At 32.9% G+C, this 15,500-nt stretch overlaps 2 protein-coding genes across 2 annotated transcripts; one reads left to right on the forward strand and one right to left on the reverse strand.

Annotated features, from left to right (window-relative positions):
- Positions 1-1,931: 1,931 nt before the first annotated feature.
- Positions 1,932-9,228, reverse strand: LOC106079528 (V-type proton ATPase subunit d 1-like). Its single transcript, XM_056035518.1, has 8 exons — positions 9,001-9,228; positions 7,909-8,080; positions 7,542-7,720; positions 6,849-6,928; positions 6,593-6,670; positions 4,544-4,720; positions 4,038-4,115; positions 1,932-3,683 (listed from the first exon to the last, which is right to left on the reverse strand). Exons 1-8 carry the CDS (start codon positions 9,122-9,124, stop codon positions 3,522-3,524), a joined length of 1,050 nt encoding a protein of 349 aa, XP_055891493.1. The 5' UTR covers positions 9,125-9,228; the 3' UTR covers positions 1,932-3,521.
- A 1,379-nt stretch (positions 9,229-10,607) lies between these two features.
- Positions 10,608-14,678, forward strand: LOC106079527 (adenosylhomocysteinase-like). Its single transcript, XM_056034601.1, has 9 exons — positions 10,608-10,720; positions 11,778-11,968; positions 12,373-12,501; positions 12,731-12,830; positions 12,945-13,057; positions 13,325-13,540; positions 13,682-13,879; positions 13,971-14,165; positions 14,405-14,678. Exons 1-9 carry the CDS (start codon positions 10,696-10,698, stop codon positions 14,534-14,536), a joined length of 1,299 nt encoding a protein of 432 aa, XP_055890576.1. The 5' UTR covers positions 10,608-10,695; the 3' UTR covers positions 14,537-14,678.
- The last annotated feature ends 822 nt before the right edge of the window (positions 14,679-15,500 follow it).

The raw sequence follows: 15,500 nt of genomic DNA on the forward strand, positions 1-15,500 counted from the left end.
CGTTTGTAAGATTGCTTAAAACGCAGTCGTAATCAGTTGATCTTTATTATGTGCATTTTTTTTTTTTCGCTTTTGACCCTTTGCTATCCCGACAAGACCAATACGTCTAATCTTTCGACTCAGGACCGGACACAACAGAATGCGACAACACATGTACCGGAAGCTCAAAATTGAAACCAGTGAAATCTGCCCGTGTGGAGTATCACCATAGAATGCCGACCACGTCCTCCAAAACTGCTCTCTTCACCAAGAGGCCCGTACAAGACACTGGCCCCAAAACACCCCAATAGAAAGAAAACTATATGGAGAGCTCCCTGATTTGGAAACCACTGTGCAGTTCATCTCATATATTGGTCTAGTCATCTGAACGCTCCAACATAAAAATGAGAACAAAGATAAAAAAAAGAAAGAAGACCCTTTGCAATGACTCTCAAATGTAGGCCTACTTGTTCATCCAAGGCTGGTAATGAGGCTAAACGCAAACGAAAAATGATGACTTTTCGATATGTTGAAAAACGAGAGAAGATGCGCAGCCACAAGACGCCATTTTGGTGTTATCTTATGAAATACAGACGTCACTTCAAAAATGATCTTAATCGATGACTTAAATTCTGCCAAGGCATTTCCTGGTTAATCGTATGCTCCATCAATACGTGTGAGACTAACAACTGGAAGACGGCTTAACTTCCTTTAATAAGAAAGCGATGAGGGTGGTTACGTCTGCTTTGGCTGCCTGTATGGATAAACGACTGCCTAGAGTGCATACCCTTGAATTCGAACATCATCCAAAACGAGACTGAAGAGATCGACGAGAACGAAGAGGAAGAAGACAGTGAACCGCAATCAGAAACGACTAGCGAGTCTCAATCTGGTCGTAAAAAAAATGTTTTTACTGCTATACTGCTTGCAAAGGATGGCTTGCAAAGTTTCAGCAATTCTACGGCTTGAAGAATGACATTGCTAGTTGTTGGACTGATATTACAAGCAGCCACCAGCGTAAAGCTCGAAGAATTGACCACGTGCGGCAGCCAGGAAGAAGAGCAGCAAGATACCAAAGTTGTCTAGCAACTCTGCTTGACAATTTAGCGAGTCTACGCGCGGAATACCCAAAGACATAGATTCTGTTCGAAATAAAGATGTTCTAGCTCTTTAGCCAAATTTTTTTTTTTTTTAAATTTTGAAAAATAACGGTCAAATTTGAGTTTTCCCAGTACGACCAATGAGCTAGTAATTCTTTTTCCAACATATAGGCCTACATCAACTGTCAATTTTGTTAGGAAAATCGCTAGAGCCGTTTTCGAGTCCAGGTTTTTGAGCCCACCCATCCAGAAAGTCGACCGAAGGTAAGAGTTTAATAGAGGTATTGAAAAAAAAAATATTGTGGTTAAAAATACATAAATTCATCATGACTACAAAGCAAGTTTTAGATATGATCATTTGTATGTTGAGATTAGTTGCTACCACACATAACGCTAACCGAAATAAACAAATATTCACTGGCAAAAAATGTAGGGTACAGCTTGGTAATATTTGGTTTTGAAACAAAAAAAAAAAGCCATATTTATTATGACTGATTTTTTTTTTGTCTCTTTAGTGTTTTTATATCCTGTTTTAAATGTTCAAACTGTAATTTATATAACCTGAAACTAATTTGGCCATAAAAAATATATATTATATCCCAGGCATTACTGACATATTATAGAATACTAATTATGAATGAATTTTTTATAATGTAGAAGTCCTTTTGAGAAAATTATGCTAAAACATTTCTGAAAAATTCCTTTCATAGTAAGTTAATAGAACTCTGGGATACTAGTTAATGAAATCAGTTCTTTCCTTCAAACTAAAAAAAATCTTTTGTGTTGGAAAAAAATTATTGGTTTATTAAAAATGTAAATGTGATAATAAAAAAAAAAGTCTATAACAACAGCAAAGTTTACATTCCGTTTATTCAAGACCAATAATGACTGGTGCTAAATTAACATACATTACAAAGACCTTTTTAATAAGATAATAATAAACAATTTATTCAAGAACTAGCAACACATTGTTTTAGAAAACGAAATTCTACATTAGTTCTCTGAGTTAATTTCAAATATTTGTTTTAGTCTTGATTGTTTTTCAATATCAAAAAGAAAAAAAGAAAAGGGATGAGTGAAGGTTTAAACTCAAAGAAAGCAAACACTGAAAAAATTCAAGTTTGCATTACTATTCTAAAAAATAATTATCTACCGCAAAAATAAATGTGTCGGCACTGTTCATTTTAGTTACAACGATGGATATATTTTTAAAAAATATTTTTTTTTTAGTGTTGCAGTTTCATTATTCATCACATTTCAAGTGACCAGTACAGTGTCAAAATATTGGCTACATTAATAAGGTTTCATGTTTACATCACAAACTGGACTATAAATATACACATTAAACTGTAAGAGAAATAATTTAACCAAGAAAATGATTTTGCTTTCACACATCTTTTAGCTCATGTTTCATTCAGTAAACAATTGTTCTTTCAAACCTGATGAAATTCACATCAACTTGGAATATCACACATTTTGGCTACAACAGTCTAACACATTTTACACCCACAAACAAACGAAAATCATTTTAAAAAATTGCATTAATCAAAGTAGAAAGATTTTTTTAAAGACATTTTTTAAAAACAGATGTTAGCTAATAGGTAAAAAAGTGACTTCGTAGATTTAAAAAACAAACTTCTGAAAAAGAAACAAACTCTTAAGTTAAATTTCAATGTTCCAATAGGCTACTGGTATACTTTTTTTGTTGTTGTTTGAGTTTCAACTTTTAAAATCACACAGCTAAATCTGGATATCTACAAATATGATCTTAAGGATACTCAATAAACAACTAAAGCTGCTAGTCAACTAAACACATCTCCTGACTATACTGTGAGACAAAACTATACATTATGATAACCCATTCAATATGCACATTTGAATAAAGAAAATGGGTAGAGGAATGACAATAAACACAAAAAATGATTTATCACAAATGAATGAGCCAGCTTCCCAAGACACTAAGACTATGGTGAAACTAACATCAGAAACTTCAAAGAGAGAGAGTGGAGGTTTTTGGGGACACAATTAAACATGTCATTTTGTGTTTCCAACGATACCCTTAGATTATTATTTACATTTCAAAATACCATTAGCAGTGAGGTAATGATAATTACAATCATGTCAATTGTTCGTCATTTTGAAGAAAAAATATTTTGTTTCAATCCAGCTCTAATGAACACAAAGAATTTACAAGCATCAGTAAATTCTTAGTCTATGGATAAACTAACCCCAAAAAGCAAACCCAAAATATAAGTGAACAGACATTTATGTCTGTGTCAAATGTCTAAAGTGATTAATTTAATGAAGTTCTATTAATTTTTCATATTTAAAGTTCATATTGACTTGTTTTAAATGGAAATTACCGCTATTTCACTAACACAAAGTATTATCCCATTAAACTATGACCATCAAATCCCAGGAGAAAAGGGGTGACATTAGAGTCTAGAAGATAGGAATGTAGCTGTCAATCTTCGCCCTGTGTCTTTGTGCTACACATTCAGCAATCCAAACAATATTTCTGATTTCTTGTTCTTTCAGGCGAATGTAGGCATAGAAAACTCCAAACTGGAATTGTTGCATGAAAGCTTTCTTCATTAACTTGACCTGTTAGATGAAAACAAACCAATTGACAATACAAGAATATCTACATTATAAATCAATCCAACAGAAATCTCCCCCTTTATTTTTAACAAAAAGTCAAAACCTCAAACAAACAAACAAAAATAATTTGTACTTGAATTTTTAAATTGTGAATCATCCCATAAGAACAACTTTCACGTCTGCTAGATACTAGCAATAAACTATACCACATAAGAACAACTTTCACGTCTGCTAGATATTAGCAATAAACTATACCACATAAGAACAACTTTCACGTCTGCTAGAAACTAGCAATAAACTATACCACATAAGAACAACTTTCACGTCTGCTAGATACTAGTAATAAACTATAGTTACCTCATGTTCAAAGAATTTATCTTCCAATGTTTTGTCTCCTGCACCAGAACCAGAGTTGTCAAATAACTCCTTGTATTGCTAAAGTTAAAAACAAAGAAAAATTTACATGACAATGTAGACAAAGGTGCAATTATCAAAATATTTCAAAACATTTTCCAATCTTTTATTATCTTTTAACAATTTAACACTCAGAAGAAAAAATGTTGAAAGTGCTGTTTTGCCAAGGTAAATTAAAATGAAAGAGATCTATTCACATTATTATTGGACAGTTATTGTTACATTATTGTATTGAAATTACAACTATTAAACATTAATAAATTCTGTTAAAGTGATAATTTTTTTAATGACAACTATGAAAATTAATGCAACAGCAATAAAATAAACACTAGTTTGATTGTATGCATTGTTCACTACACCATGTAAATTAACCTAACTAGGAGATACAACAGATTTTATCTTTGTAGTGATCAATACAAGAAATAAAAATGTATAAGTGAACTTCTTACTGGGTAAAAGTCAGCAACAGCTCTGACTTGGTCAAAATCATCGCAGTCACCAAGTAATTTAAGACCAGTGGGGTAGAGGTTACCACATCGTGGGTACAGCTTCATGCGATCCTCCTTGCTCAGCTCGGTCCCAAATGAATTGATGGTGATAATGAATGACCTTCTGTCAGCATCAAACTGAAATAAAAGTTTGTGGTCACAAAATGTAAATCATGGTTATTAATATCTATGCAATAATGCCTTTTCAAAGAACTAGAATAAATTTAGAACATTAAAGTTAAAGGGAAACTAATAGTTTTTCAAATTTGAGTTATTTTAAATTCTGCGTAAAAGTTGTAACAGTAAACATTACATTTTTTTAATTTAGATACTTAGAAATATTTATATTTAAAAAAAATTGGTAAATTCTTCGCATCTAAAAAAAAAAAAATAAGATTTTGACTCAGCAATACTGACAGTGGATCTAGATCTAACCAATTGAATTTCTTCATTCTTACAGTGGCTGTTTGTCCTAGTCCATAGGCTATGAAAGTCATTGGTACAGTTATATATATCTAAAAGCATTAGTATAAACAACTCAAGAAAAAAACAACTAACATTATTATCCACACCCCACCATGCCCAAAAACATAAATAGACTGTGTATTACTGATTCTAACAAACTGGCCAGTGTAGACCACACATTTTTTTCCCTTGCAAGTTAAGCAATAGTGTTTGTTGTATGGTGAGTGGTCAGGTGAGAAAATAACACACTGACATGGTTTGTCCAGCATGTAGATCTACCCTTACACAGATCAAGTGTTAATTTTTTGTTTCTTAACACATATTTCTTTTCTTTGCTTACTAGATCTAGACTTAACACTATTTGATTTATGAGATTTTAAACTGTACTGTAAGGTTTTCTGTTAAACAATAAGTCAATAGGATTTCCAAAAATAAATGGGCCACTTTTCTAAAGATTTTATACATATATACACACATCCTTTTTATTGTGCATCTGCGTTTGCAAGACATCTTCCATAGATATATGGTGTCAAAGCGTATAATAGATACCATCATACCAGTCCGTATTACTGATATCTACAATCATATAGATCTACTAGATCTATAGAGCATTAGGATAACCAACTCTAAGAGGGAAAAAGCATTTTTCATCACAACCCTCCCTGTCCAAAAAGAAAATAGGCTGCGAGTCTGACTGATGTTAACAATCTATCAGATATATGTACACATGTAGGAATTTCTAATGTCACATAGAAACCCAATAAAAATCTGAGCATTTCGGATGCGCAGAAAAACTACGTTAGAAAAACATAAATTACTAAGTTATTGAAAATAAAATAGAAAGAATAAAATATTCATCATCTGTAAAAAAAAACAACAAGGATCAAATATTGTCAAAACCATTGGAGTTTCCCTTTGAAGAGATTATTCTAAATTATCTTGATCCACAAAAATAGTGGTTAGTAAAATGAAATTCAATAATAAAAAACAACAACACTGAGATTAACATTAACACACTAATATAAAGTTTATCTACTGAATATTTTGAAAAGAGGATTGATAGTACTTAACATCCTGATTCAAGCAACCACAATGAAATCAACATATTCTTCAATAAACGAGAGGCTAAGTGCGCTTGAACTTGGCTTGTCTTGACTACCTAGAAGGGGGCTCGAGGTTTGACACCCGACTCGGGCAGAGTTGTGTTTACTGAGCGCCCTAAAGGCAGCACGGAAAACCAACTCTTAGATACCCCCTCCCCCCCCACTGGTCCACAAATGAGATTGGACCAAAAGCGCTCTGAGCATGCCATTAGCATGAAAGTAGCGCTATATAAAAGCTATAATAAACATGGGTGCACAAGTTAAAAATGTTATGACAACTCCATGTGTAGTAAAGTACCCCCCCACCACATACAAACAAGCTAGCATTGCTTGATTTACAGTATATTTAACAAATATACTTTTGATAATAATTGGTATATTTAACAAATATAATTTTGATAATAATTGGGCTATAACTTAGGTGGCTACAGAAAGAGCTTACAGCCAATGCTTCACACATGACTTCTGCTGTGGCACCTCCTTGTTTTTTTGAGAAATTGTAGAAATCTTCAAGGTATGACTGTAATGAATGATTAAGATGTTAAATTTAACTTCATTTTAAATAGTCTCTGAAAGGAAATAAACTTAACAATTTTACTTCAAAGTATATGTCAAGAAAAAAAAAATATAGATATCACAAAACCTAATATTAAAAATACAATTCACAGATGTTATTACAATATGTAAATAAACATTACCTTGTACAGTGTGTTTCTTATGATCTCAACATTCATTTCATCTAAATCTTCAGCAGAAATGCAATCTTTGATATAGGGAGCTGCAGTAAACACAAAACAAGATAATATTTATTTTTTCTTACATTGAGACACACATCCAGAAAATCAAACATCTAGGTTAGATGAAGTAATAATAAGGTCTCTCTTTTTTTTTCTTATATTTATTGAAGAATATGAAGAACACTCTTGATTTCATTGTGGTGAAAACAGGTGTTTTTTTTTTTTTTAATTATTGAGAACAAAGTTATAACATAGGAACCTATTTAAGTATAGTAAACATTAACAGTTGTGAATTTCAACTTTTCTTCTAGATGCCTATAAGAGTAGGTGATATTTTCAAATTATGATTTTCAAGCATTTCCATGCTACTGAAGTGTCTGAAGAGGTGGGCTAATGTCATGGTTAGCTGAATGGCAAGTTTATTTTGCTAACTGCCAATTCATCATTTCTGGTCCCAAACCAAGAAGTACAATAAACAATGTACTGGTGCTTATACATCATTTTTCTGACAATAATCTACCAAGTTTGAAAATAAAATAAGATAAAACTGTTGGGAATCAGCTTAAGTATATTTTGACAAATCAGACAGTAAACAATACTATTCTTCTGCTTTTACATTTATACTTTTAGATGTACAATTAATCTATTCCTCACCCAGAGGAGTGTCCACTAAAACAGCATTGTAGAGCATGATAGATGTGTTTGCCAAGTTGATGGCGGCCAGTTGGTCAAAAGTGCCGAGAGGATGGCATTTGGGTAAAAGTTCATGGATTGGTCTGCCGTGTAGGGTGCCAGTGATGAGTAAAATGACATTGTCAATCATGTAACTGTACCTATGCCATTGAAAGAATGTAATACATGTATGTCAATAGTGATTTGTTTTTAAAGTACAGTTCAACAATGGAGATATAATTTAAATAGCCAATAAAGCACTTGAAATAAGTATATATACTAACTTGATGAAATCAATGAATACAATATTTTACGCTGATAAAACACGAAAATAAACACAAGTACTAACTTGATGTAATCAATGAATGCGGCCAGTGGTTGTAAAGCGTGAATTCGGATGTGTTCTATTTCTACAACAAGTTTTTCTCTTAATTTGTCATCAATAACTGACACTGTTAGAGGGCTGGGTTCATTGGCCAGGAAATTTCCATAATCTGTAGACTGCAGGTGGAGTTTCAAATCTGAGCAGAGAATTCCAAGATTAAGACAAAATATTTATAAATGAGCAAAAAATATAGATTTTGCACAAAATACCCAAAATTAAATTTTATTTTATCAACTGATCATTTATTTTCTAATTCTGTAATCTTCAACTATGAAGAAGAATGTTGTATGTTGTTTCTGTGGAACAGATAACCTAGAGTGATTCAATGTCAGTAATAAATAACTCTCTCTAATTTAGGTATCTACTACTAGTTTGAAATGTACCATCACAACTTTTAAAATTGTTGCAACAGATGTACATCTTTGATTCAATGTTCCAGGCTGATTCTAATAACACTAGGAAAGAAGAAGCACTTGTAAGTCTTGTATGAATTCATTCTAGCATATGCCATGGAATAAGAAATGTGACTATCTTTGTGTCTTTCTGAGTATTGCATTAGGTTTTGTTTTTCTATTTGTAAATTATGGTTCAGTGTTTTTTATGTATAATAATAGTAATAGCTACTTTTAACTTTACTTTTTATTCTTCTGTCCTGAAGTCAGTGAAGTGTTTCTTTTTTAAGTTTAAGGTTAGTGATTTTACTAATTAAACTTTAAGTATAAATAATTATAATAGTATAAAGTATAATTCCAATGTAATGATGTTAGTTTGTTACTACTGTAACTGTTGTGTTAGGGCTTTAGTTAGGCCTACTGTTACTTTTTCTTCTACTCGAATCAAATTTGATTTAGATTCAGATCAGATGAGGTTAATAAAAAAAATGATATTTTAAATTTAAATTTATCATATTTATGACTTTAAAATTACAATGTAATCTTATAATATCTCACTGCCTGACGTCAGGGACGGTCAGACTCAACTAGACTCAGACTACTCAGAGTCTCAGTAACAGTAGAGTTGTAGAGACAGTAGAGTACTAAGAGTAGTGTCACTTACCGTCTAGTGTTTCGCATTGAATAAGATTCAAATAATCTGCTTGTTTTAATATGCCAGACTTGAAACCTCTTAAAAGACCCTCCAAGTAGCCATGGTCAATATTGAATGTGATTTCTTCAAACATTTTGTGAGAAAGTTATATCTAATTGTTAATAATGAAATAAAAACAAAATAACTAGATCTAGTCTAGATCTAATTGTAAATTTACCGGAAATCACAATGCAAAACAAATCACATGATTTTGCCTTCACATGATGATATGGGAAATCACTCTAGTATTTTATAATATATTATGCAAACTAGATTACTACGCCTGGAAACCACCGCGAACAATCTTTTTTTTTCCCCCGATAGATTATCAGGTAGGTAAATCGAAGATATTTTGAAAAATTGCTGTGCATTTTTTTAATAACGTATTTCAGTATTCCTTTTAGCTTCAATCATTAAAAAATTTCATTTTGAGGTGCTATCCTCCTTTGGTGGCTATATAGGCCTACATACCTGGTTGGAATATATGGCTACCTAGTCGTGCAATATGCGCGATGGACCATGATCATGTGACACGTTCGGACGTCTCGATGGTCCCGGGCTCATACCCATCCCACTGCCCTACCCCGTCATCCTGCGTAAGATTTGGAATAGGAAGCAAATTATCTTTAAGTCTGAAGTAACAATCCACAACATGCTAAACATTTTTACAAACATATACAAATAATATATTGTCCTTATAATAAATTTAAGCTAGTCTACTATTATTAGACCATCGCCTAATAATAAAGCTATAGTCTTCGAGTCCGTGGACTAGTGAGGAATGCAGTATTTCCCGTGGTTGCGCAGTCCCAGCTGTGACCTGCATATTTTGCCACATGCAAGGCAAGCATAACCATTGTCCACAGGCGGTCGATTTAGATGTCCTTGCGAACGCCGGTATGGACAGTATAGAGGGACTTCTTTTGGTCCGAGAGTTGCGCTGGGCAGGGCAGGTATCCCGTATGGGAGACTATCGCCTAGTAGGATGGGATATTATCTTTTATCAGCAATACAATTTCTTGAAACTATCACACCAATACAACATGACCAGGCAATCATCCTAGATAGATTTAGGCTTTAATCAGAAAGGCAAAACATACTACATTTTAATGTAAAATGACGAAAATCAGCTGGTTGAATTTAATTTTGAAATGTAGCCTACCTGTAAAAATTACAATGCTATGTAGAATTTTATGCAGTAATTTATTTCCACGTTTCTGGTTTTATCATTGACGTGTCAGTGCCTTTTTGGGGGGGGGGGGGGGGGCGGGGTGGTGTCACCACCAGTATGACACGATTTATAAAATAATTAAGATTTAATATGTATTTTTTCAAACTTAGGTCTAAATCTACACAGTGTTAACATAGATTATATAATCCATATGGTGTTAATAAGTGATGTTATAAAAAAAAACTGATTTTTAAATAATTCTTCATTATTTGAAAACACACGACTGACAAAAACTGGCATCTGCTAACCTTTGGCCAGGTAGGCCAAATACTGACGCCATTTAAAAATCTATTTAAAATCCTTAATGCGATTGGCTGTCGTTGAACTCTTGAGGTCATAACTAGGTATAAATACGACTTTCTGCTTCATATCAGTCTCTCAGTTTTACGAACTAGTTTCACTAGTCGGTCTTATAAAATTAATCGAGATTCGATATGTCGAAAGCAGGTTATAAAGTCGGTATGTCGAATTGAAACATTATATTTATGCGCGCTTTAAAAACGTTTACATACCTTCTATATCTAGATTGGGGAGCTATTTCTGTATCTAGACAAAAACAATTTATACCGTATCTGATTATTGTCATGTCAGCTAAGTCGATATTCCCTCGACCGGCATTATCATTGCATTTTTCACGAGTTATCGCCCTTTGTATTGGGTATTGACTAAATTGCATTTAGCTGCTAAATTTAGATTTATAGATCTAGATTTATGTTAAAAAAAACCCAACAAAGTTCTAAGATCTGTATTTTATAAGATAAGAACACAAAACATTTATAGTATTATTTTAGACTATATCAGTAACACTAATCTTAAATTTTACACTTTTGAAGTCGAAGTTGAGTGTTTTGACTTTTTACTTTAACATGAGTAACTAGTCATTATGATTACTAGTCTCAAGTCTTGAGTAGTGACATAGTGATAGTTACAGTTACACTCAGTCTTTGGAGTAACGTACTAATACTCAGTTACACTCACTCACTCAGTCTTTGGAGTACCCTCCCTAACCCTGTCTTAAGAATAAGCATGAACTGTAAAATATATTATAACAATAGCAGTATTTCATTTGTAACAGACCCATCAAATGATTCTGTATCAACTGTATGGCATGCCACATACTGACTGATATGAGTCTAAATATATTAAATAGATTTAAATTATGCATGAACAGCAAGCTTAACTTTTTTTCGAACATGACTAGATAGCCATTTTAATAATATTAGTAGATATAGTATTAGAAATTAAATATATTAGGGGGTTAGTTATATGATTAGATTCTAGGCTTGTAATATGTAGATTTCTGCATTAGCATTAGTACTTTATTAGTAGCCATTAGGGTCATTAGGCCTAGATCTGTTTACTTGTAGGGTTGGTCCTGTCTACTCAAATTTTACTCTACCTTTTCCATAGAGTTTATTGAGCTAGTAATGGAATGGGTATTAGTATTAAAAATAGGTATGTAGTTCTAATTTAGTCTAATAATATTTTAAATGTTTATTTTCTTTGAATCTGACAGCGGACATAAGTCTTGCAGAATGGGGACGTAAGTGTCTGGAGATAGCAGAAAATGAGATGCCTGGGTTGATGTCTATGAGAAAGAAGTATGGCAAAAGCAAGCCTCTCCAGGGTGCTAGAATAGCTGGATGTCTTCACATGACTATCCAGACTGGAGTACTGATAGAAACACTCACAGCATTGGGAGCCCAGGTAATTGGATTCACTTACCTTACATCTGTTCATCCTTTTGTATTTCTTTTCCAAAATATTCAAAATTGAATTGAGAGATCTGGAATTTAAGAAATCACTTGCTTAAGGCAACCAGACTTAATTTCAAAGTTTACTCTGCTTATGTCTTAATTTGAATCTTAAATCAATATTTTCAATCGTTTAGAAATGTTAAGAAATCATAATACTTGCAGACCAATAAGGCAATAATATAAGAACATTGCCAACCAATGTGTAGAATATTTGTGCTACATAACAAACAAACTAGTGTTTAAGAAGGAAGACATATTAATGAACTCCATTTATTACATAAACACAAGCTTTGCTACACTGACGCGCAAGTGTGCAAAAGTACATATTATAGCATATGTTACACAATGTTTCAGGTCCAGTGGTCTAGCTGCAATATTTTTTCCACACAAGATCATGCAGCAGCTGCTATTGCAGTTACAGGAGTGCCAGTCTATGCCTGGAAAGGAGAAACAGATGAAGAGTACATATGGTGTATTGAGCAGGTAGAATCACCTTCTTGTTTGATATCCTTTTGCTCTTTTAAAACTGTTAAGCTAGCTAACAAGTTATTTACAGAAATGACCTCTTAGCATTTTAAATAATTCAGCACTTAAATTGAATTAAGACAAAGTTATACATTTCTCTCTGGAACTTTCCAGAGGACTGCTGAAAATATTTTTTGAGCAACAGTCTACATTTAAGTAAAATATCTCTTCATAATTTTCCTCCTAGACTCTTGTGTTTCCTGATGGTCAACCTTTAAATATGATTCTTGACGATGGTGGAGACCTGACTAACCTTGTCCATGAAAAATATCCTCAGTATTTGGAAGGTAGGGCTTCAAGTTTATTATTTTTTCACTTAATTCTACAAGCTAATGTTCTCTTTTCATTATATTGTTGGAAGATGTTCAATTAAAGTATACATTGTGGTTTTGTTTATTTAGGGATCAAAGGAATATCTGAAGAAACAACTACAGGTGTCCATAATTTATACAAAATGTTCAGTGCAGGTCTTCTGAAAGTTCCAGCAATCAATGTCAATGATTCAGTAACAAAGGTAATACCATATATCAGATTAAGAACTAAAAGTTGTTTTTTTTTTTACAGTAAATATGATTGTTTTTTTTTTATTAGTACATTATTGTACAGACGTTTCCATTTCTAAGACATTTGCTTAAACTACCCATTATCTTATCACCAAAATTTTTTTCCCAATAAACTGTACTCTGACTCGTGACGAGGATGTTCTTACTTGCGTGCTGACCTGTAAAAAAAAAATCATACAAATTAAGTGCATATCTCAGTTAAAGTATCTTATTTTCAGAGCAAGTTTGACAATCTGTATGGTTGTAGAGAGTCCCTAGTGGATGGTATCAAGCGTGCCACTGATGTCATGTTGGCTGGGAAAGTTGCCTGCGTGGCAGGTTATGGTGATGTTGGCAAAGGCTGTGCTCAGGCTTTGAGGGCATTTGGGGCAAGGGTCATCATTACAGAAATTGATCCAATCAATGCTTTGCAAGCTGCTATGGAAGGCTATGAGGCAAGTTGTTTATGAATGTACACATTGATGATAGCAGTATTGACTTAAACATAGTTCTAATCCAGTCTTACCAAAGATAAAATTTAAGTTGAAAGTTAGTGAAAATGTGAAACTTATAATTATGCTTATGCCACTTGCCAGGTGTCCACTATTGAAGAAAGTGTCAAAGAGGCAAGAATATTTGTGACTTGTACAGGGTGTAAAGGCATCTTGAGACCTGAACATTTTGAACAAATGTTGGAAGATACAATTATCTGTAACATTGGTCACTTTGATTGTGAGATTGATGTTGCCTGGTTGAATGCACACAATATAAAGAAAGAACAAATCAAACCTCAAGTAAGTCTTTAAGAACTAGATCTAGTTTGTTTTCAACCCTTTAGTTACTTTTGTTAGTGGACCCTTTTTTATTCAATGTTTTCTTTATTAGGTTGATCGTTACACTCTTGAAAATGGTCGTCATTTGATTCTGCTAGCAGAGGGACGCCTGGTTAACTTGGGGTGCGCACATGGTCATCCAAGTTTTGTCATGAGCAATTCTTTCACCAACCAAGTACTTGCCCAGATTGAACTCTGGACCAAGACATCAGAATATAAACTAGGTGTACATATGTTACCCAAAAAGGTAAACATTTTCACCCATTTTATTAGGTAGATTTTTTAAGTGCTGGAATTCACTTTGTCAACAAAAAGTTAACATCCTTATTCAGAAGTAAATTATTAGACTAAGTCTTGCTAGTTTTATCATTCTTCTACTAAGAATAAGGAGCTTTGGGAAGGGGGGAGTAAGAATTGAGCAGATAAAAAAAAACTCAAGAGATTCATCCACTTTTGTTGACACCTTTCTATTGATTGCCTTTGCAGTTGGATGAAGAAGTGGCAGCTGCTCACTTGGAACATTTGGGAGTCAAACTGACAACACTTAGTAAAGATCAAGCTGATTACATTGGTGTGCCACAAAATGGTCCCTACAAGCCTGACTACTACAGATATTAAAGTTCTTGTCATATTTATTGTGAATATTGGGCTATCAATTCCTGCCTGTAATCTGATGTAATTTAATCAGTTTATCTTTATCCTGATATTGTTACTTTCATGTTGTTCTATGTATACAATAAAAACATTTTTACCAACCAGATTGATACTTTTTTATTTTTAAAACTGTACAAATCTGTTTTTAAGGTAGCTAGGAAAGTGGTGATAAACTTGTGTCATCTTTAAAGTAAATGATTTATCACTTAGTTTTATTATCAGGTAGTGTTATGTCTATGAAATTTGTAAATTGAACCTCTAAATCATGACATTAATTTCACCACAAAATGATTCTACAAATTGCAAAATGAATTACTGTAATGAAACTCAGAAGGCTATCTTTCAAGTAAGACCTGTCTCATAATAGTTATGTAACTGGTTAGCAATTATTTATAGTTTGTCCATAGTGTGGTTTGATGATCACTTATTATAAGGTCAAAACATATTTGGTATCATAAAGATTAAGTTAAGGAGAACATTAGTGAAGAGAATGTGCACGTCTCAATTTGAAACATAAATGGTTGTAATAGAAGGGGGTATCTGGGTGATAGCTTTTCAAATTTATTTATAATAAAAAAAGGTTAGTGACCTGGATTCAAACTCGCCTCCTCAAGCCAATGCAGTAACCACTGTGCCAGGGAGCTGCTTATGAAAGTAGTTTATTTTCTTTCTACAAACAATAAAGAGGACTAAGTCAACTTATTATTTTTAATTCATTAATTCAACTTATACCATCTAATCGGTCAAGTAAAATTTCTTTCCCTTGTTCAAGATACCAAACTAATTAACTAATTGGTTAATTTTTAAAGCAATTCTTGTGTTTTCAGGCAAAAGAAATAATTGTGCGAAATTTCAGCTTGATCCAAGATTGGGTGTGGGAGTAACATCTACAAACTTTTTACCAGAGTTCATATAAGCTTTGTAATAA

This window comes from Biomphalaria glabrata, chromosome 7, assembly GCF_947242115.1.
Source record: "Biomphalaria glabrata chromosome 7, xgBioGlab47.1, whole genome shotgun sequence".
NCBI classification, from domain to species: Eukaryota; Metazoa; Mollusca; class Gastropoda; family Planorbidae; genus Biomphalaria; species Biomphalaria glabrata.